The 21,714-nt window shown below is 33.0% G+C and overlaps 2 protein-coding genes across 2 annotated transcripts in view; both read right to left on the reverse strand.

Moving 5' to 3' along the window:
- LOC132727348 (uncharacterized) overlaps nucleotides 1-21,714 on the reverse strand; it is an 85,206-nt gene that overhangs the window by 34,278 nt on the left and 29,214 nt on the right. The gene's annotated exons all lie outside the window — the stretch shown is intronic.
- LOC132727350 (uncharacterized) lies at nucleotides 10,953-21,380 on the reverse strand. Its single transcript, XM_060712786.1, has 4 exons — nucleotides 21,129-21,380; nucleotides 15,026-15,036; nucleotides 12,092-13,172; nucleotides 10,953-11,189 (listed from the first exon to the last, which is right to left on the reverse strand). Exons 1-4 carry the CDS (start codon nucleotides 21,378-21,380, stop codon nucleotides 10,953-10,955), a joined length of 1,581 nt encoding a protein of 526 aa, XP_060568769.1.

A 21,714-nucleotide genomic window follows, 5' to 3' on the forward strand; every position in this document is an offset into this window, starting at 1 on the left:
TTTAACCAGATTGTTCTATGGAAGTGGCTAGCCGTACGGGCCCGTACGGCTAGCCAAAAGTTCTAGCCGTACGTGAGTCACGTACGACTAGCCTGGACACACTGTATTGGCTAGCCGTACGGCACTTTTCAAAATTATATGGAAGTCGAAAATGCATATGTTATTTTGTGCTTTAAACAACGAGTTTAATCAAATCTCCGCATTTGTCCTAGTAAGTTCACTTTAATAAAGATACTCTGCAATTTTGCACACACAAAAATGAATACGAGTAAGCGTTGTATAATCTATCTTAATAAAATTAAGTGTCAAAGTTGCATGTTATAACGTCCTTAAATTTCATGCTTATGATTGTATGAAAGATGAATTGTTCAAGCTGTTAATTAAGCACATGGATCGAAAAAATAATGATCGGAGGGGAATAAATAAATAAATAAATAAAAAGAATATTAAAAAAAAGTGAAAAGGAAAAAAAATTTAATAATGCAAACTTTTAAAAATGGACGATGGACAAACTTCTATACCGTCGGTAATTGGCGCAATTATCAGAGCCCAACAACAATTATTTTCGGTGTTTTTTGGGGTTATTTTTTTTTTTTTTTCAATTTAAAAATTAAACTAAATTAAACAAAAAAAGGATTATTATTAAAATTTTGTAAACTATTTCAAGTGATGTTATTCAGGGTCTTTCAAATAGAATGGTCCGGAGACCGACCGGTTGACGGAATAAAGGGGTCTCAATTGGTCACGTGACTTCGCTTCAGCGTTCGGAAGATTGGCCGCCATGTTGGTTAAAAAACCGCTTTGGAAAATCGCAATATTTTACCTTAATGACGTTTAGTCAACAAAAAAATAATTTATAACATATGGTGAGTACTATCTTATATTATTAGAGTTGGAAAAGAGTAATATTTTATGGCATGTTGATAAAATTTCGTGATTTTCTATGTGACGGTGTCGAAGTAAAATTCTACCCCGAACATTTTCATTTTTCGAAAAACGGTCTACGTTATTGAGCATTTATGAAACTTTTCAGTTTTTATTTCATAGAAAAGACACTTGTTACTGTAAAAACAAATTTTGCTCAACAGCTATGTGTAAAGATGTTATCGGTTGGTGGCTTATAATTTGTGATATTGAAGTTTGAACTTTTAATAATGGACGATGGACAAACTTCTATACCGTCGGGATCATGAGACGCTTGACGAGACGGCAAACAATTCCATAAAAATAAAGCGTCCCTGACTTTGTAAGACACAATACACAATTTAACAAGTTCATAGCAATATCCATATATTTAATTTAAATTCAATGTGAACTTACTGTTGGACAGATCAAATACGGAAAAAAATTTTATGAAGTTAAAGGGGCAAAACTATACCCAAATTCGAACGGGACCTACGCATTTTTACGACATATGCATATATTTAGTTTGAGTGAAATGTAAACAACTGTTGGAGTGATGATGAACGGAAACTGAAAATGTCCTTTTTTAAAGTATATGCCACAGGTATTTCATTGCGGAGGCATTCAAAAAAGAAGCAAATAGCAAAACAAGAAAAACACGATAAACAATCTTACGACACTTAGGTAGAACATTAAACGTGCGACTAAATCGTATAAGATGAAGCTTTGCGGCGTTGTTCCTCCTTCTTTGTGTAAGAGAACGGACATACATCCATAACGCTTTAATTGGTCTGTTTTCCTGTTCAAGACATTGAGCGAGAAGGTTTAGAGCTGTCTCCTTGTGACCAAGGTTTGTATCATGCATAGTAGTCTTTATAAGGTTATCAAGTGCTTGTTGTTGATCCTGGTGTCTTTGAAGATGTCCATATGTCTTGTACTGTAAAAAGAAGAGAAAAGGAAGAGAATCAACCACTGCAAAGTCCATCCACCGTCTGTCCATTTGACTTCTGTGCTGCATCTCATTTTGAGTACATCTCATCCATTCATACTGTAGCTCTAAAGGAACACAGTTGTTTTCTAATTGCAGGAATCTTACACAAAACGATGTTGCTCGACTGATGCAATATTCATTCTCTTTGCAAAAATTTCCCGATAATTTTGCATAACGATTTTGGAATGGATAAATCGAGCAAGCACATACAGATTGAACAACATCACAGTTGTATCGATTTTCAATTTGTTTCAAAGTTAACTCCGCCTTATCCATATCACCTGCACAATACAACACTGACGCTAGTTTAAGTCCGCCAGATGTCACATCCGATTTTAAACCCAATGAGAGCCACTTTAGTGTTTGATATTGAACTGCAATATTCTGTTTAATATTTGATGATGCCATTATCGATCCAAAGCTGGAGAAAAGGAACGGTACAAGACAACGGCTTGCAAGCTTTTCTAATATGTTTCCATGTAAGCTATAGTGTACTAGCCTTAATATATATTGTTTGAGTTCGTCTTGTATATGATTTCTTTTATGTGACAAGCATCCATAACAGAATAATATCATATCGCTTATACGTCTTGCTATATCACAATTTAACCTATACAAAATTACGTCATTATATTGACGGGGAGTATGAGTAACATAACATGTGATATCATTTGATTTTGATTTAGTATCGATTATATGTCGTGCTATATCACTATCTAACTCAATAAAAACTCCATTTAGGCAATCACGATATGGATTAGGATTAAGTGTGTGACAATTTATTTGACATTTTTCATATAGTCGAAACCAAAAATTATCCAAATAAATTCATTTTTCGAAAAACGGTCTACGGTATTGAGCATTTATGAAACTTTTCAGTTTTTATTTCATAGAAAAGACACTTGTTACTGTAAAAACAAAGTTTGCTCAACAGCTATGTGTAAAGATTTTATCGGTTGGTGGCTTATAATTTGTGATATTGAAGTTTGAACTTTTAATAATGGACGATGGACAAACTTCTATACCGTCGGTAATTGGCGCAATTATCAGAGCCCAACAACAATTATTTTCGGTGTTTTTTGGGGTTGTTTTTTTTTTTTTTCAATTTAAAAATTAAACTTAATTAAACAAAAAAGGATTATTATCAAAATTTTGTAAACTATTTCAAGTGATGTTTTTCAGGGTCTTTCAAATAGAATGGTCCGGAGACCGACCGGTTGACGGAATAAATGGGTCTCTATTTGAAAGACCCTGTGTTATTTAACTGCAACCAAACGCTATTTTTTCTCGACGTCTTGAGATGACAAAGTAAATTCTTTACTGTAGCCAACACGTCGATTAATCTCTAAAAAGCAACCATTCTTGACTAAAATCCTCGCTTAAAGTCATTATCAACATATGCACTTAATTTCGCCTTCCATATATTTTTGAAAAGCGCCGTACTGCTAGCCAGTACAGTGTGTCCTGGCTAGTCGTACGTGACTCACGTACGGCTAGAACTTTTGGCTAGCAGTACGGGCCCGTACGGCTAGCCACTTCCTTGTTCTATAGTAAACAACTAAGCGTATTAGAGAAACATATATGTAGATCTAGTACTATAATATAATATCCGAGTTCCAAGTATATAGTTAATTTTAGATTTACCAGATTGGGTCAAGTCAGAATTCCGGTCAAGTTCCAGATTGGGTCAAATACCAGATTGGGTAAAGTTCTAAAAATGGGTTCAAGTTAAGGTTATAATACCAACTTAAGAGTTATATAAAATTGTATAAAGATCCCAGATCAGTGACAGGTTAAATGTTTATAATTATATTTGGGTACAAACCTCCTGATAGGAGTACCTTTCTTACGACTGGTTGGTAAAGATCTTAATGCCCAACTGTGTATGATAGGTTAACCCAGTAGCTTAAATAGAATAGGAGCGCGCGACCCAGTACTTGTGACGTCACTCGCTACCCGAAGTACATCGTGGTGAACGGTGAAGACTACTTGGAACTCGTATATCTCAATAAATACAGAGAGTTAAAAGCTAAAATCGGTCTCAAAATGGAGCTAAAAATTAGTATGATCGACAGAAAACAAAAATACAGGTTGTCAATCAGTATTATTCGTGAAAACATCGATAAAGCTTGGACTAAATCGGGATCATGAGACGCTTGACTAGACGGCAAACAATTCCATAAAAATAAAGCGTCCCGTGACTTTGTAAGACACAATACACAATTTGACAATGACATGTTCATAGCAATATCCATATATTTAATTTAAATTCAATGTGAACTTACTGTTGGACAGATCAAATACGGAAAAAAATTTTATGAAGTTAAAGGGGCAAAACTATACCCAAATTCGAACGGGACCTACGCATTTTTACGACATATGCATATATTTAGTTTGAGTGAAATGTAAACAACTGTTGGAGTGATGATGAACGGAAACTGAAAACGTCCTTTTTTAAAGTATATGCCACAGGTATTTCATTGCGGGGGCATTTAAAAAAGAAGCAAATAGCAAAACAAGAAAAACACGATAAACAATCTTACGACACTTAGGTAGAACATTAAACATGCGACTGAATCGTATAAGATGAAGCTTTGCGGCGTTGTTCCTCCTTCTTTGTGTAAGAGAACGGACATACATCCATAACGCTTTAGAATTAGATTTGGTTCTACCTACTGAGAGATAAATAAGACATGTTCCAGTTCAATCTATGATTTTATTATTGGTTCATGATAGTTTATTCATGAAATATTAACATACAATATTAGTTAATCTGGCTTTAACCAGATTGTTCTATGGAAGTGGCTAGCCGTACGGGCCCGTACGGCTAGCCAAAAGTTCTAGCCGTACGTGAGTCACGTACGACTAGCCTGGACACACTGTATTGGCTAGCCGTACGGCACTTTTCAAAATTATATGGAAGTCGAAAATGCATATGTTATTTTGTGCTTTAAACAACGAGTTTAATCAAATCTCCGCATTTGTCCTAGTAAGTTCACTTTAATAAAGATACTCTGCAATTTTGCACACACAAAAATGAATACGAGTAAGCGTTGTATAATCTATCTTAATAAAATTAAGTGTCAAAGTTGCATGTTATAACGTCCTTAAATTTCATGCTTATGATTGTATGAAAGATGAATTGTTCAAGCTGTTAATTAAGCACATGGATCGAATAAATAATGATCGGAGGGGAATAAATAAATAAATAAATAAAAAGAATATTAAAAAAAAAGTGAAAAGGAAAAAAAATTTAATAATGCAAACTTTTAATAATGGACGATGGACAAACTTCTATACCGTCGGTAATTGGCGCAATTATCAGAGCCCAACAACAATTATTTTCGGTGTTTTTTGGGGTTATTTTTTTTTTTTTCAATTTAAAAATTAAACTAAATTAAAAAAAAAAAGGATTATTATTAAAATTTTGTAAACTATTTCAAGTGATGTTATTCAGGGTCTTTCAAATAGAATGGTCCGGAGACCGACCGGTTGACGGAATAAAGGGGTCTCAATTGGTCACGTGACTTCGCTTCAGCGTTCGGAAGATTGGCCGCCATGTTGGTTAAAAAACCGCTTTGGAAAATCGCAATATTTTCCCTTAATGACGTTTAGTCAACAAAAAAATAATTTATAACATATGGTGAGTACTATCTTATATTATTAGAGTTGGAAAAGAGTAATATTTTATGGCATGTTGATAAAATTTCGTGATTTTCTATGTGACGGTGTCGAAGTAAAATTCTACCCCGAACATTTTCATTTTTCGAAAAACGGTCTACGGTATTGAGCATTTATGAAACTTTTCAGTTTTTATTTCATAGAAAAGACACTTGTTACTGTAAAAACAAATTTTGCTCAACAGCTATGTGTAAAGATGTTATCGGTTGGTGGCTTATAATTTGTGATATTGAAGTTTGAACTTTTAATAATGGACGATGGACAAACTTCTATACCGTCGGGATCATGAGACGCTTGACGAGACGGCAAACAATTCCATAAAAATAAAGCGTCCCTGACTTTGTAAGACACAATACACAATTTAACAAGTTCATAGCAATATCCATATATTTAATTTAAATTCAATGTGAACTTACTGTTGGACAGATCAAATACGGAAAAAATTTTATGAAGTTAAAGGGGCAAAACTATACCCAAATTCGAACGGGACCTACGCATTTTTACGACATATGCATATATTTAGTTTGAGTGAAATGTAAACAACTGTTGGAGTGATGATGAACGGAAACTGAAAATGTCCTTTTTTAAAGTATATGCCACAGGTATTTCATTGCGGAGGCATTCAAAAAAGAAGCAAATAGCAAAACAAGAAAAACACGATAAACAATCTTACGACACTTAGGTAGAACATTAAACGTGCGACTAAATCGTATAAGATGAAGCTTTGCGGCGTTGTTCCTCCTTCTTTGTGTAAGAGAACGGACATACATCCATAACGCTTTAATTGGTCTGTTTTCCTGTTCAAGACATTGAGCGAGAAGGTTTAGAGCTGTCTCCTTGTGACCAAGGTTTGTATCATGCATAGTAGTCTTTATAAGGTTATCAAGTGCTTGTTGTTGATCCTGGTGTCTTTGAAGATGTCCATATGTCTTGTACTGTAAAAAGAAGAGAAAAGGAAGAGAATCAACCACTGCAAAGTCCATCCACCGTCTGTCCATTTGACTTCTGTGCTGCATCTCATTTTGAGTACATCTCATCCATTCATACTGTAGCTCTAAAGGAACACAGTTGTTTTCTAATTGCAGGAATCTTACACAAAACGATGTTGCTCGACTGATGCAATATTCATTCTCTTTGCAAAAATTTCCCGATAATTTTGCATAACGATTTTGGAATGGATAAATCGAGCAAGCACATACAGATTGAACAACATCACAGTTGTATCGATTTTCAATTTGTTTCAAAGTTAACTCCGCCTTATCCATATCACCTGCACAATACAACACTGACGCTAGTTTAAGTCCGCCAGATGTCACATCCGATTTTAAACCCAATGAGAGCCACTTTAGTGCTTGATATTGAACTGCAATATTCTGTTTAATATTTGATGATGCCATTATCGATCCAAAGCTGGAGAAAAGGAACGGTACAAGACAACGGCTTGCAAGCTTTTCTAATATGTTTCCATGTAAGCTATAGTGTACTAGCCTTAATATATATTGTTTGAGTTCGTCTTGTATATGATTTCTTTTATGTGACAAGCATCCATAACAGAATAATATCATATCGCTTATACGTCTTGCTATATCACAATTTAACCTATACAAAATTACGTCATTATATTGACGAGGAGTATGAGTAACATAACATGTGATATCATTTGATTTTGATTTAGTATCGATTATATGTCGTGCTATATCACTATCTAACTCAATAAAAACTCCATTTAGGCAATCACGATATGGATTAGGATTAAGTTGTGTGACAATTTATTTGACATTTTCATATAGTCGAAACCAAAAAATTATCCAAATAAATTCATTTTTCGAAAAACGGTCTACGGTATTGAGCATTTATGAAACTTTTCAGTTTTTATTTCATAGAAAAGACACTTGTTACTGTAAAAACAAAGTTTGCTCAACAGCTATGTGTAAAGATTTTATCGGTTTGGTGGCTTATAATTTGTGATATTGAAGTTTGAACTTTTAATAATGGACGATGGACAAACTTCTATACCGTCGGTAATTGGCGCAATTATCAGAGCCCAACAACAATTATTTTCGGTGTTTTTTGGGTTGTTTTTTTTTTTTTTCAATTTAAAAATTAAACTTAATTAAACAAAAAAGGATTATTATCAAAATTTTGTAAACTATTTCAAGTGATGTTTTTCAGGGTCTTTCAAATAGAATGGTCCGGAGACCGACCGGTTGACGGAATAAATGGGTCTCTATTTGAAAGACCCTGTGTTATTTAACTGCAACCAAACGCTATTTTTTCTCGACGTCTTGAGATGACAAAGTAAATTCTTTACTGTAGCCAACACGTCGATTAATCTCTAAAAAGCAACCATTCTTGACTAAAATCCTCGCTTAAAGTCATTATCAACATATGCACTTAATTTCGCCTTCCATATATTTTTGAAAAGCGCCGTACTGCTAGCCAGTACAGTGTGTCCTGGCTAGTCGTACGTGACTCACGTACGGCTAGAACTTTTGGCTAGCAGTACGGGCCCGTACGGCTAGCCACTTCCTTGTTCTATAGTAAACAACTAAGCGTATTAGAGAAACATATATGTAGATCTAGTACTATAATATAATATCCGAGTTCCAAGTATATAGTTAATTTTAGATTTACCAGATTGGGTCAAGTCAGAATTCCGGTCAAGTTCCAGATTGGGTCAAATACCAGATTGGGTAAAGTTCTAAAAATGGGTTCAAGTTAAGGTTATAATACCAACTTAAGAGTTATATAAAATTGTATAAAGATCCCAGATCAGTGACAGGTTAAATGTTTATAATTATATTTGGGTACAAACCTCCTGATAGGAGTACCTTTCTTACGACTGGTTGGTAAAGATCTTAATGCCCAACTGAGTATGAAAGGTTAACCCAGAAGCTTAAATAGAATAGGAGCGCGCGACCCAGTACTTGTGACGTCACTCGCTACCCGAAGTACATCGTGGTGAACGGTGAAGACTACTTGGAACTCGTATACCTCAATAAATACAGAGAGTTAAAAGCTAAAATCGGTCTCAAAATGGAGCTAAAAATTAGTATGATCGACAGAAAACAAAAATACAGGTTGTCAATCAGTATTATTCGTGAAAACATCGATAAAGCTTGGACTAGATCGGGATCATGAGACGCTTGACGAGACGGCAAACAATTCCATAAAAATAAAGCGTCCCGTGACTTTGTAAGACACAATACACAATTTAACAAGTTCATAGCAATATCCATATATTTAATTTAAATTCAATGTGAACTTACTGTTGGACAGATCAAATACGGAAAAAAATTTTATGAAGTTAAAGGGGCAAAACTATACCCAAATTCGAACGGGACCTACGCATTTTTACGACATATGCATATATTTAGTTTGAGTGAAATGTAAACAACTGTTGGAGTGATGATGAACGGAAACTGAAAACGTCCTTTTTTAAAGTATATGCCACAGGTATTTCATTGCGGGGGCATTTAAAAAAGAAGCAAATAGCAAAACAAGAAAAACACGATAAACAATCTTACGACACTTAGGTAGAACATTAAACATGCGACTAAATCGTATAAGATGAAGCTTTGCGGCGTTGTTCCTCCTTCTTTGTGTAAGAGAACGGACATACATCCATAACGCTTTAGAATTAGATTTGGTTCTACCTACTGAGAGATAAATAAGACATGTTCCAGTTCAATCTATGATTTTATTATTGGTTCATGATAGTTTATTCATGAAATATTAACATACAATATTAGTTAATCTGGCTTTAACCAGATTGTTCTATGGAAGTGGCTAGCCGTACGGGCCCGTACGGCTAGCCAAAAGTTCTAGCCGTACGTGAGTCACGTACGACTAGCCTGGACACACTGTATTGGCTAGCCGTACGGCACTTTTCAAAATTATATGGAAGTCGAAAATGCATATGTTATTTTGTGCTTTAAAACAACGAGTTTAATCAAATCTCCGCATTTGTCCTAGTAAGTTCACTTTAATAAAGATACTCTGCAATTTTGCACACACAAAAATGAAATACGAGTAAGCGTTGTATAATCTATCTTAATAAAATTAAGTGTCAAAGTTGCATGTTATAACGTCCTTAAATTTCATGCTTATGATTGTATGAAAGATGAATTGTTCAAGCTGTTAATTAAGCACATGGATCGAATAAATAATGATCGGAGGGGAATAAATAAATAAATAAATAAAAAGAATATTAAAAAAAAAGTGAAAAGGAAAAAAAATTTAATAATGCAAACTTTTAATAATGGACGATGGACAAACTTCTATACCGTCGGTAATTGGCGCAATTATCAGAGCCCAACAACAATTATTTTCGGTGTTTTTTGGGGTTATTTTTTTTTTTTTTTTTTTTCAATTTAAAAATTCAACTTAATTAAACAAAAAAGGATTATTATCAAAATTTTGTAAACTATTTCAAGTGATGTTATTCAGGGTCTTTCAAATAGAATGGTCCGGAGACCGACCGGTTGACGGAATAAAGGGGTCTCAATTGGTCACGTGACTTCGCTTCAGCGTTCGGAAGATTGGCCGCCATGTTGGTTAAAAAACCGCTTTGGAAAATCGCAATATTTTCCCTTAATGACGTTTAGTCAACAAAAAAATAATTTATAACATATGGTGAGTACTATCTTATATTATTAGAGTTGGAAAAGAGTAATATTTTATGGCATGTTGATAAAATTTCGTGATTTTCTATGTGACGGTGTCGAAGTAAAATTCTACCCCGAACATTTTCATTTTTCGAAAAACGGTCTACGGTATTGAGCATTTATGAAACTTTTCAGTTTTTTATTTCATAGAAAAGACACTTGTTACTGTAAAAACAAATTTTGCTCAACAGCTATGTGTAAGATGTTATCGGTTGGTGGCTTATAATTTGTGATATTGAAGTTTGAACTTTTAATAATGGACGATGGACAAACTTCTATACCGTCGGGATCATGAGACGCTTGACGAGACGGCAAACAATTCCATAAAAATAAAGCGTCCCGTGACTTTGTAAGACACAATACACAATTTAACAAGTTCATAGCAATATCCATATATTTAATTTAAATTCAATGTGAACTTACTGTTGGACAGATCAAATACGGAAAAAAAATTTATGAAGTTAAAGGGGCAAAACTATACCCAAATTCGAACGGGACCTACGCATTTTTACGACATATGCATATATTTAGTTTGAGTGAAATGTAAACAACTGTTGGAGTGATGATGAACGGAAACTGAAAATGTCCTTTTTTTAAAGTATATGCCACAGGTATTCATTGCGGAGGCATTCAAAAAGAAGCAAATAGCAAAATCAAGAAAAACACGATAAACAATCTTACGACACTTAGGTAGAACATTAAACGTGCGACTAAATCGTATAAGATGAAGCTTTGCGGCGTTGTTTCCTCCTTCTTTGTGTAAGAGAACGGACATACATCCATAACGCTTTAATTGGTCTGTTTTCCTGTTCAAGACATTGAGCGAGAAGGTTTAGAGCTGTCTCCTTGTGACCAAGGTTTGTATCATGCATAGTAGTCTTTATAAGGTTATCAAGTGCTTGTTGTTGATCCTGGTGTCTTTGAAGATGTCCATGATATGTCTTGTACTGTAAAAAAGAAGAGAAAAGGAAGAGAATCAACCACTGCAAAGTCCATCCACCGTCTGTCCATTTGACTTCTGTGCTGCATCTCATTTTGAGTACATCTCATCCATTCATACTGTAGCTCTAAAGGAACACAGTTGTTTTCTAATTTGCAGGAATCTTACACAAAACGATGTTGCTCGACTGATGCAATATTCATTCTCTTTGCAAAAATTTCCCGATAATTTTGCATAACGATTTTGGAATGGATAAATCGAGCAAGCACATACAGATTGAACAACATCACAGTTGTATCGATTTTCAATTTGTTTCAAAGTTAACTCCGCCTTATCCATATTCACCTGCACAATACAACACTGACGCTAGTTTAAGTCCGCCGGATGTCACATCCGATTTTAAACCCAATGAGAGCCACTTTAGTGCTTGATATTGAACTGCAATATTCTGTTTAATATTTGATGATGCCATTATCGATCCAAAGCTGGAGAAAGGAACGGTACAAGACAACGGCTTGCAAGCTTTTCTAATATGTTTCCATGTAAGCTATAGTGTACTAGCCTTAATATATATATTGTTTGAGTTCGTCTTGTATATGATTTCTTTTATGTGACAAGCATCCATAACAGAATAATATCATATCGCTTATACGTCTTGCTATATCACAATTTAACCTATACAAAATTACGTCATTATTATTGACGAGGAGTATGAGTAACATAACATGTGATATCATTTGATTTTGATTTAGTATCGATTATATGTCGTGCTATATCACTATCTAACTCAATAAAAACTCCATTTAGGCAATCACGATATGGATTAGGATTAAGTGTGTGACAATTTATTTGACCTTTTTCATATAGTCGAAACCAAAAATTATCCAAATAAATTCTAAACAAAAAAACACCATCACTCTGTATTATGTAACTTATCCTCCGTAAAATGTCAAGCTTAACTTCTTCTGCAGTGAATTGTCCGGCCATAAGGTTATTTTCTGGAATTATAAAATGCGGGCAATTTTCATTTTTAATATAGCTTTGCAGTTCAAGCAAGCAATATGTTAAACAGGTGAAAAGATTGTTCTTTTTCCAAAAGTTTCGGCCGGTGTTTTGTATACAGTGTAACAGTACAGTTTTACACATATAACTAGACAAAGGACTTTGAGGTGTGAGAAATTGTTTCAAAATAATTTTCATCAAAACATAACAGTGTAATTGTGTTATATTTAGATTAAACATTAAGTATCTTTCTCCTAATGAGGTCGATATTCTCCATTCTAGTTCCGGGTAAGTACTAATCTTACTGCTAGCACCAACAAGACAGCAACCATTATTAGAAATAAATCTAATCATTTCAGACGTTGGCCATGTTCCTATGCCATGTCTGTCTAGGAAATTTGAAGCTGATTGTGGCAATGAATTACAATGCATTGCATAAACTATGTCAATATCACTGTATCCTTTTTCCCCGCGGACAGCATTAGATGGCCCGTGTCTCTCAGAATTATCATATAAATCACACAAGAATGTATTTTTCAATAATATTCTCCCACTACTGTCTTTGATAAAATGTTCTTTAACAATGGGGTCGATAGGAATGACTGTCTCAAATAGTGGCTTATCACGTCGAAGAAGTTGTAGATAACAATATCCAGGTGTCACATTCTCCTTTTCCTGTATCATGAGAAGATTAATTTTATTCTTTTTCCACTCTGACAAGTCCTGTATTACATTATGACCATAAAACACGTGCAGTATGTCAGCATCTGAACAAAGTCCCAAAGTAGTTGTACCTTCAGACTGACTCCCAAGATGATATACAGACAAGTTAAAACCCATTGACCTATATCCCACGGTTTGAATATTCTCCATCAGCATATTTAGTCTCCTTCTTTCCATTATAATATCTTCATTGACACCAATTTCCTCTAATACCTCAGATAAATGCAGTGACAATGTATTTCTATATTCATGTGAATGAAACATTCTGAAATGATAAATAAACAAAAGTGTCAAAATGAGAATACAACAATGAAACTTAGATATTGTTGTTGAAAAACATTACCGTATAACACATATATTAACCAAAATATGAGTCGCGTCATGACAAAACCAACATATCATCCGCGCAGTCTGATCAGGATCCATGCTGTTCGCTTACAAATCCTATAACAAGTAGAGAAACTGATAGCGAAAAAGTATGGATCCTGATCAGACTGCGCAGATGCGCAGATGCGCAGGCTGGTCTGGATCCATGCTGGTCGCAATCCCATTATCTTGGTTTTGTCATGACACGGCTCATATTTTTTTTTAATTTATGGAGATTGAATGTTGAAATACTATTTTGTGTCATCTAGATGTTAAATTGGAAATTGTATTACCATTAAAAAAAATATGAAAATACAACCCTAGAATTATATTTTGTTTTATTTAGATATAAATCAAGAATAATGTCCCTTTTGCTGGTATGTTTTATAACATTACATCGGTCAAGCATATCTCACGGTTAGAATTTTTAATTTCAAATTATTCAATAAAATTCCTATTGAAATAAAATATTTTTTCCTTAGGATTTTCAATATTTGGACATAAAATTGTTGTTTAATTTTCCAGCGTCTTTCATGGCGCTTTTAATAAGTGTTATAGGACTAGTACAGATAACAAGACCCAACGCTTTACAGTTTTATATGCCCAAAAGAATTCCGGGCATATTATGTTATAACCCCTGGCGACTGTCCGTCCGTCCGTCTGTCCAACCGGGCGAACATCCAATGGTCTATGAGCTTCATTCCGTCCATAATTTTATTTAATAAAAACAGAGGAAATCCCATAAACCAACTGGTTTATGTGGTAAATTGTACTGGTTTATTATGAAAAGTGCCACATAAAGAACAAAGAAAAAGCACTTAAACCCCAAATGTTGGCATGTCCGTCCGCCCGTTAGCAATTTTGTTTCCGGAGCATAACTTAAGCTTCATTTGGCCCACAGTAATCAAACTTCATAGGATGATTGTTCATATAGGGTTGAAGATCCCTTTTGATTTTGGGGTCGCAAGGTCAAAGGTCAGGTTCACTTTTACCTTAAAACTGAAAACAGTTTTCGCTCAATAACTTTAGTATAAATCAACCTACAGCTGTAAAATTTTATAGGATGAACAGCCATGTCCAGTACATGACCCCTAATGATTTAAGGGTCATAAGGTCAAAGGTCATGATAATATTGATCTTTACACAGAAAATTTTGGTTTCTGGAGCATAACTACAACTTGTTGGTGGTGCTTTGAAAACAGCAATTGTATAAACATATAAAGGTTCTTCAGCTATAAAGGAGGAAAGCTTTTGGAGGGGGATAATAGTGTATTTGATTCCCATGTCTTACAAATGTTTCATCCTTTCTAACAAAAAAAAACAACACTTTTTTATAATATGTGTTCTTTTATCAAAAATTGAAAAGATATGTAAGTTTTAAGTAAAGATACACAATTTTCGAAAAAATCAAGTTTTGACCATGACGGTCTAGGTCAGTTAATGGTCAAGGTCATATCACAATAATGAAGCAGGTCGTATTTCTAAATATGTGTTATGTGCAATTAAAACATCTGTAAATTAATGAAAAAAGGTGACAATTTCAACTATTTTTTTATTTGAAATTGAGTCAAATAAAGGTCAATGTGATATTTGAATTTTTCAACATATGTATTTGTCATAAGAGTGCTCTTTTCTAATATATAGACAAATCAATAAATTATTTACATTGCTATGGCCAAAAGAAGCATAAGTCAATGAGTCATGACTTCATGAGTCAAATTCAATTTCAATTTATCTTCTTCAGTGGCTTACTGCAAAGATTGCTGTGCACAAATATAAGACAATACATTCAATAATTTCAAAATTAAAGGCAATTGTTTAAGGTCAGAACAAGTTTGATCTTTAAAAACATTGTCATGAAGGTAGTTGTGCTAAGAAAGTTATTGTTCATGCTTTTACCATTAAGGTCAATAAAAAATGTCGAAAACGAAGTTCAACAAGGCGCAGCCAACGTTCTTAACCTCCGAATCTACCTCAGCATGACAACCATGAATTTATATAAATATGACAGAATTTATCACTGGATAAACCATTAAAGTACTTTTATAAAGAAGTATCAGCATGATCTTGATATTTGAGAACAAACTCATCATAAATTGTTTTCAGCCAAGTCTGTCACTAAAAGACACGGACTATGAACTTGAAATATCAGCTCTTGAGCCAAGTTGATAAGTTATATTTGAAATGAAAGTAATTCCACTGTATCGACCAGCCCGTCACGGGACTCTAGGAGGAAAACAAACACACGGCTGCTGTTGTAATTACTAGAATTTACAATGGAGAATGAAGGAAAGCACACATCTTGACCACATTTGTTACTGATAAGCTCAAATATTAGATAACATTATTACAAGTCTCTTTCCAGGTGTAACTATTGTACTTATAATTTTCATTGTGTTAATTAATAAGTAATAAATGCAATTTAAACTACTGTAATGTTTTTAGATATCGAGAGTTCATAGCACAAAAATGTTGATTAAAAGAATAAAAGTTACAGAAAAAAGAGGGTTTATATAATAAAGGCTTCACCTTTTTACACTAAAAATTCTACAACGGTACATGAAGCATTTGCTTGTAAATTTAAGGTCTGAAGTAAAGGACAATTCATAGGAAAATAGCGACTATGACATGAATGGAATGAAGAAAAAAATGAACTGAATACCAATTTTAGAGAAAATCAAAGTAAATCTAATCAAATACACATGAAACATGTTGAAGTGATTTTCTTCCACAAAAGATCTGTCAACATTCAATGTAATATCACATTGACAAGGTAGAGTTTGCAACTTCATAAAAATATGTAGGTTTAATGATAAATCCTTTTGTGGTTATTTACTATATTAAATGAATTGACAAATGATTTAAAACCATACTGATCTTGAATGAAATGGCCAGACCTACAAATAATGTGTGAATGTATATAGATTAGCATATACCTGATCGGTGAGGCCTTAGAAAATTATTAACGAGAGAGCCAACTCTGTCTGAAAAGGACAAATATCTATGAGAAAAAGTACTTGTAACAAAAATAAGGTTGGAACTTTCTGACAAGGGAAGCCGGCATTACTCTTTAAGTTCTGTACACTTTACGATCAACACAACTTCCAAATATTGCTTTCTAAATTCATGTGTCAAAGTTTTGATGAAAATATCTTTTCAAGAAATAATAAGAGAAAAATCAAATTGGTCCCTGTTTTAAATATTTTAGAAATGGTTGATTATAGATTTTTTTCAAATCTAGAGGCCAAGTATTAATTGATAAATTAATCCAAGTTTTCAATAATATTAGTGTAAGTAAAACATTTTTTCGATAAAATTTTGTTTTTGATATGTATTATAATATACCGGTACAATTATTTCAAAGACAGATGAAAAGAAAGAAAAAATATTATTTGAAAGCCCAATCTAAAAAATTTAATGTTAAAATTTCAGATTTAGTCTTGGGTTAATGCTAAACAAATCTTTCTGCTAAAAAAGATGAGTTCTTCTGTAGTTAATTTGATTCCTGGTATGCACTCTTCACTTTTTATGATGACAATTTTATATGGTTTTCCCCTTAGATAATGTTGCCCAGACAAACACTGTAGACATTGCAAATGCTGCAAGTTTCCTGTCTACTTTGTAGTCATTAAAATCTATTATTATGAAAGTTATTGACAGAAGTAATTATATTTTTACACTAAAATCTCTTTTAATAAAGTAACAAAATTATTTTATTTTAGCTCCAGCTGACAAGCAATTACTCTGATGTACTACCATTCTTTTCTAAACTTTAGGTTTAATAATAATAACCTTTTTGTATCGTCTGTTCTGTTATAGGAGTTAATACATAACATTATTTGTCAGTAAAACACCATATATTTGTTGACTGATGAGAAATTTGTAGCAAGATTAAATGTTCATAAACGCTGGGCATTGTGAATGTTTACCTCCTACAGGTCACGTGACTATCTTCGTTGATACAATGTATTCACAATCATCATGTTTGGTATACAAGTTTGACCTTAACCTTCAGTATGGAGACCTGTCTTTTATGCGCCTATATTATCATGTCTTACACATTATATCAAATTATTTCAAAATGCATCCATGAATGGCAAAATTGTTAAAAGGACAAAAATATTTGAATGTTTGTATGAAATTTAATACAATAACATTCAATCTTTAAGTGTAACCTTGACCTTTGATTTAGGTCCTAACGCAGTTTACGTCATTTTTTAGTTCAAAACATTTATGCATAGTATTTTTTATAATATTTTTCTTGAAGGTCCACCAATCAATGACAGTTAAGTTGATCGGACGCGAACATCAGTTTATGTTTATGTTTTTTTGTTTTTTTTCAGTTTGACCTTGACCTTTTGGCTTCAATTCCATATTTTGAATATTTTGTCCCAATGTGCTACACTTAAGCAACAAATTATTTTTAAATCCATCATGAATGATATAGATAACGACTAGGCATAGCTTTGACGGAAGGACCCTACAAAAATTATTACTCAAAATGTTTGTATGATTCTTTATTATTTTTTTATTGGTGTTTTTAGCAATTTTTTAGTCCCTTACTTGGTAAATTGGTAAACTTTTTGTAAAATTGTTACTGACAATAATCTGAGCCGGGGGCATTTGTGTTTGACAATGTTCATGTTAATTTCTTATTTGTTAAACTTTAAATTTTCTAAAACCATCTTTTTTAATTGTTATTGTGTTAAATATATTGATGTGCAGTTATATACTTTCAGGTAAACGGTAAACACGAAAATGTGACTATTCAAAGGCGTAAACTACAATGACTTGCTAATTATGTAGCTTAACATTTACAAAAATTCGTCTGTTGTTCTTTGCATGCCTGCTGCCTCTTATTAGCATCTGCATTTAAATGGAAACGTCTGCGTCATCAATACGTTTACCATAAAAAATAATGAAATAAGAAAATATGTATCAAACTGTTTATAATGTACACATTGTGTTCTACATTAAAAGTAATGAATAACACTTACAGCGGTGCTAGCAAGAAACTCAGATTTTTAAAACTACTTTCAATTATTCTATGTACTAATTGCCTTTGTTAAAATGTATCTCCAATATACTATATTTTGTTGATCACGCATATATGGATTGACAAACCAGTCCAAAGAGCCTGTAAAGTATGCCAAAATAATGATGTTCCTCATTCTTAACAATCATTATGATAGAAGATGATATTTTGGTTGAATTAGCATGGTCGGATTGAGGTACAACGACTCGTACTTACATGACAAGTTAATATTTCGAGCATTTGTATATATCATAAAATGGTCTAAATTTGATTTTAATTTACAAAATTTCTAGACGGCTATTTAAACTTCCATATGGAAAAAATCACAAACTGAAATTATAGAATAAATCAAATATTTTAAAAGATCATAGCTATTATAAATCATTAAATTTTAATGATAAACTTTCTGCACAACGGGTCTATCTTGACACAGCTCTCTGTTGCATAAAATAAATGGATTTTATTAGGTCAAATGCACAATAGATATATGTCCTGTTTATAACAAAATGCAATAAACGTGTATATTTATAAACAACATAAGTAATGTTAATCGTATTTCAATAAGTTCACAAAAATCGGCATTTTGAAATTTTTAATGCAAGTTTCAATATAAATTACCTTTACAAACTTCAGTTTAATCCTCAAAATCAACTTTTCTATTTATCACAAGAATGTAAAAACGATATGACATGTCGGTGCAAATACATGTATGTGGATACATATTTTAATTTGATTTCACATACTTCTTGCAAAAATGGAATAAAATACACACAATTTCATCCTTACAGTATTAAAACTTCTGTTAAACATTAGTTTGGCTATAATCTTTTTCATTTTGGTTGATAAGTAAAAACAATTCAATGTTTTTGTTTAGCTAATATAATTTTATTGAAACTCGTGAAAAAAATCTTATTTACTCTCCGGTGGCGTGCATACTATTTTTTTATTATTTTACCTGTTCAATCAGTTTAATATTGAACCTACACTTATTTTAATCATAAGGAACTTTTAAACATGATTTAAAGGATGAGTAAAATCAAACATATTAACATGAAACCATAAGTATAGCTAGGGCGGGATATGTTGGGGTTAGACTCCCCTGAGAAATTTTGAAAAATTAGATGTTAGATGGTGGGCTCTGGCATGTCTTGAAGCACCTTTTGCACGTAAAGCATGAATCATTTTCAAGTCAATTTTTTCCATAAAATTGATAAACATATAGCAGCTAGTTTTACTGTTTTTACTTATTTCATTATAACTTCGATAAATTTGTGGAGAAAAAGGCAGTGTTCGCCTTGCAGTTATCTTATTTTACACGTGCATATAGACATACACACAACAAATTTTCCATGTGAAGTTTGACTGTGGATGCAGATCATGAAATTGGTTTATGCATGAATACCCGTTCAATTGTAAAACCGCAATCAACCAGATAAGATTTTAGTATTTCTAATCAAATCAGTTTCGTAAGAACGACTTTAAGTTTTCTCTTAAATCTTTTTACTTATCCAAGTGTATATATTATTTCCAAATGTACGAGTATTATTTAAATCAAAAAAAAATATACTCGGAGAACACTTCTATTCCATCCTAAGAAGGTAGGGAAATTACCAGATACAAGAGATAATAAATGGTCTAATGATCATTAAATCTGCTGTTCCTTGTAGATACGTACAAAACGGTCTGCTCTTGTGATGGCATTCATGTGTTCTTTTGAATTTATGTGCCAATCAACGACTTGTTTTTGCGTTGTTCCAGTCAAATTGACGAGCAAAAGCACATTTCCAGCGGCATCAAAGGCAAAACACGGAACACATCAAGTTAAAGGCTGTACCTTATATAGGGGTGCTTCTCTTGGTCAAACTGAGTTTCAATGCAGCTTGTAACGATTCTAGAGGGGCCAGAAGAAGAAGCAGTGGTAGACAAAGAGGAGAGGTGAACGGAGACGAAGAAGGGGGAGAAGGAGACGCGACATTTGTGTATGATTGTCCGATAACAGGACGGTCACATGCCAGGTCTTGAAATCTGTGTTTTTTCTGCCTAGTCAGATTCATTCTCAACTTAAAACGGTTCCTGTTTAAGCACCTTAATCAGGGTCGCTTGTCCTGGAATTTAGTTGATGCTTCTTTTCATTTTGACAACAAACTAACCATACACCAAATTTTAAATTTTGCTAATTCTAGATCTAGGACTTTAAAGATTTAAAGTCGTTTTAAAATACAGCTTTTCCAAAGGAAACGATCTGAAATGATTGCTTTAAATCTTTAAGAAACTTCTTAATATTTTTGTTTCTGAGTGTTGAACCAACGATACGTTTTTATGAGCCTAATTCAAGACATGAGATTCCTTATTGTCCATGTACATGCATTACTGCGGAGTTTAACATTTATCTCTGTGCAATAAGTTTGTAAATGCTTGGAGTTTAAGAAAAACATACATTTCTACTGCACATAGATTTTATTAATACTAAAAACGTCATACGATCAAGAGTGACGCAACCATTTACACTCGTACACAGTAAAAGTAATTACGTCATAAGCTGAACAGTATGACGCAACGAAATATTTTGTAAACAGAAATGGAGAACTAAATCTAAGGCGATTGAATCATTATTTTTATACGCAAATGCGTAATGTGCGTAATGGGCACTATGTCGCTTAATGACACTACTACATGAGAAACACTACTTACAGCAAAAAGAAAGATAACAAATTAGCACTTGAAAAATATACAAAACAATGAAACTTTTTAATTAATTTCGCGATACGTAAAAAAGAAACTGATTCCAAGCGTTTGAATAGCCATGGAATAATTCATTACGCTTATCTTCTGTAAACATATCATGGCACTTCCACGTACAATTTTGTCATAACCCAATTTATCCGAACTATCAATATCAGCATAACATTCACCATGACCTTTATCATGAGCACTTATTTTCCTATCATAAAAATCGTCTGTACTCATTTTTATGAAATTATCAATAAAGGTACTTATTTCAGCAAAACCATTATCGCCTCGAATATCAATATTAGCACTCATTTCACCATCGTCATTATCACCTGTACCCATTTTATTACACGTATCAATATCATTTTACCTGAACTATCTCTATAAGAATTCTTTTCACCATCATCATTATTGCATGCATAAATAGGATCTTAATATGTTATACTTTTTTATAAATCAGCTTTTTGTCTCTTATGTTTAAAGAAGAAACTAATAGTAACTGTACAGAAACTTCAAAAAGGATATAGTTGCAGTATAATATATCTGATACTTATAAATGAATTTGTTTTTTTCATTTACATTAATTTCACTGTAAATATTTATTTTAAACTGAAATGAAGCAATTATTCCGTATTTTAAGTGTTCTGTTGCCGGACTTCTTTCTGAATTCCTGTAA

This window comes from Ruditapes philippinarum, unplaced genomic scaffold, assembly GCF_026571515.1.
Source record: "Ruditapes philippinarum isolate M1 unplaced genomic scaffold, ASM2657151v2 ctg688_1_1_1_1, whole genome shotgun sequence".
NCBI lineage: Eukaryota > Metazoa > Mollusca > Bivalvia > Venerida > Veneridae > Ruditapes > Ruditapes philippinarum.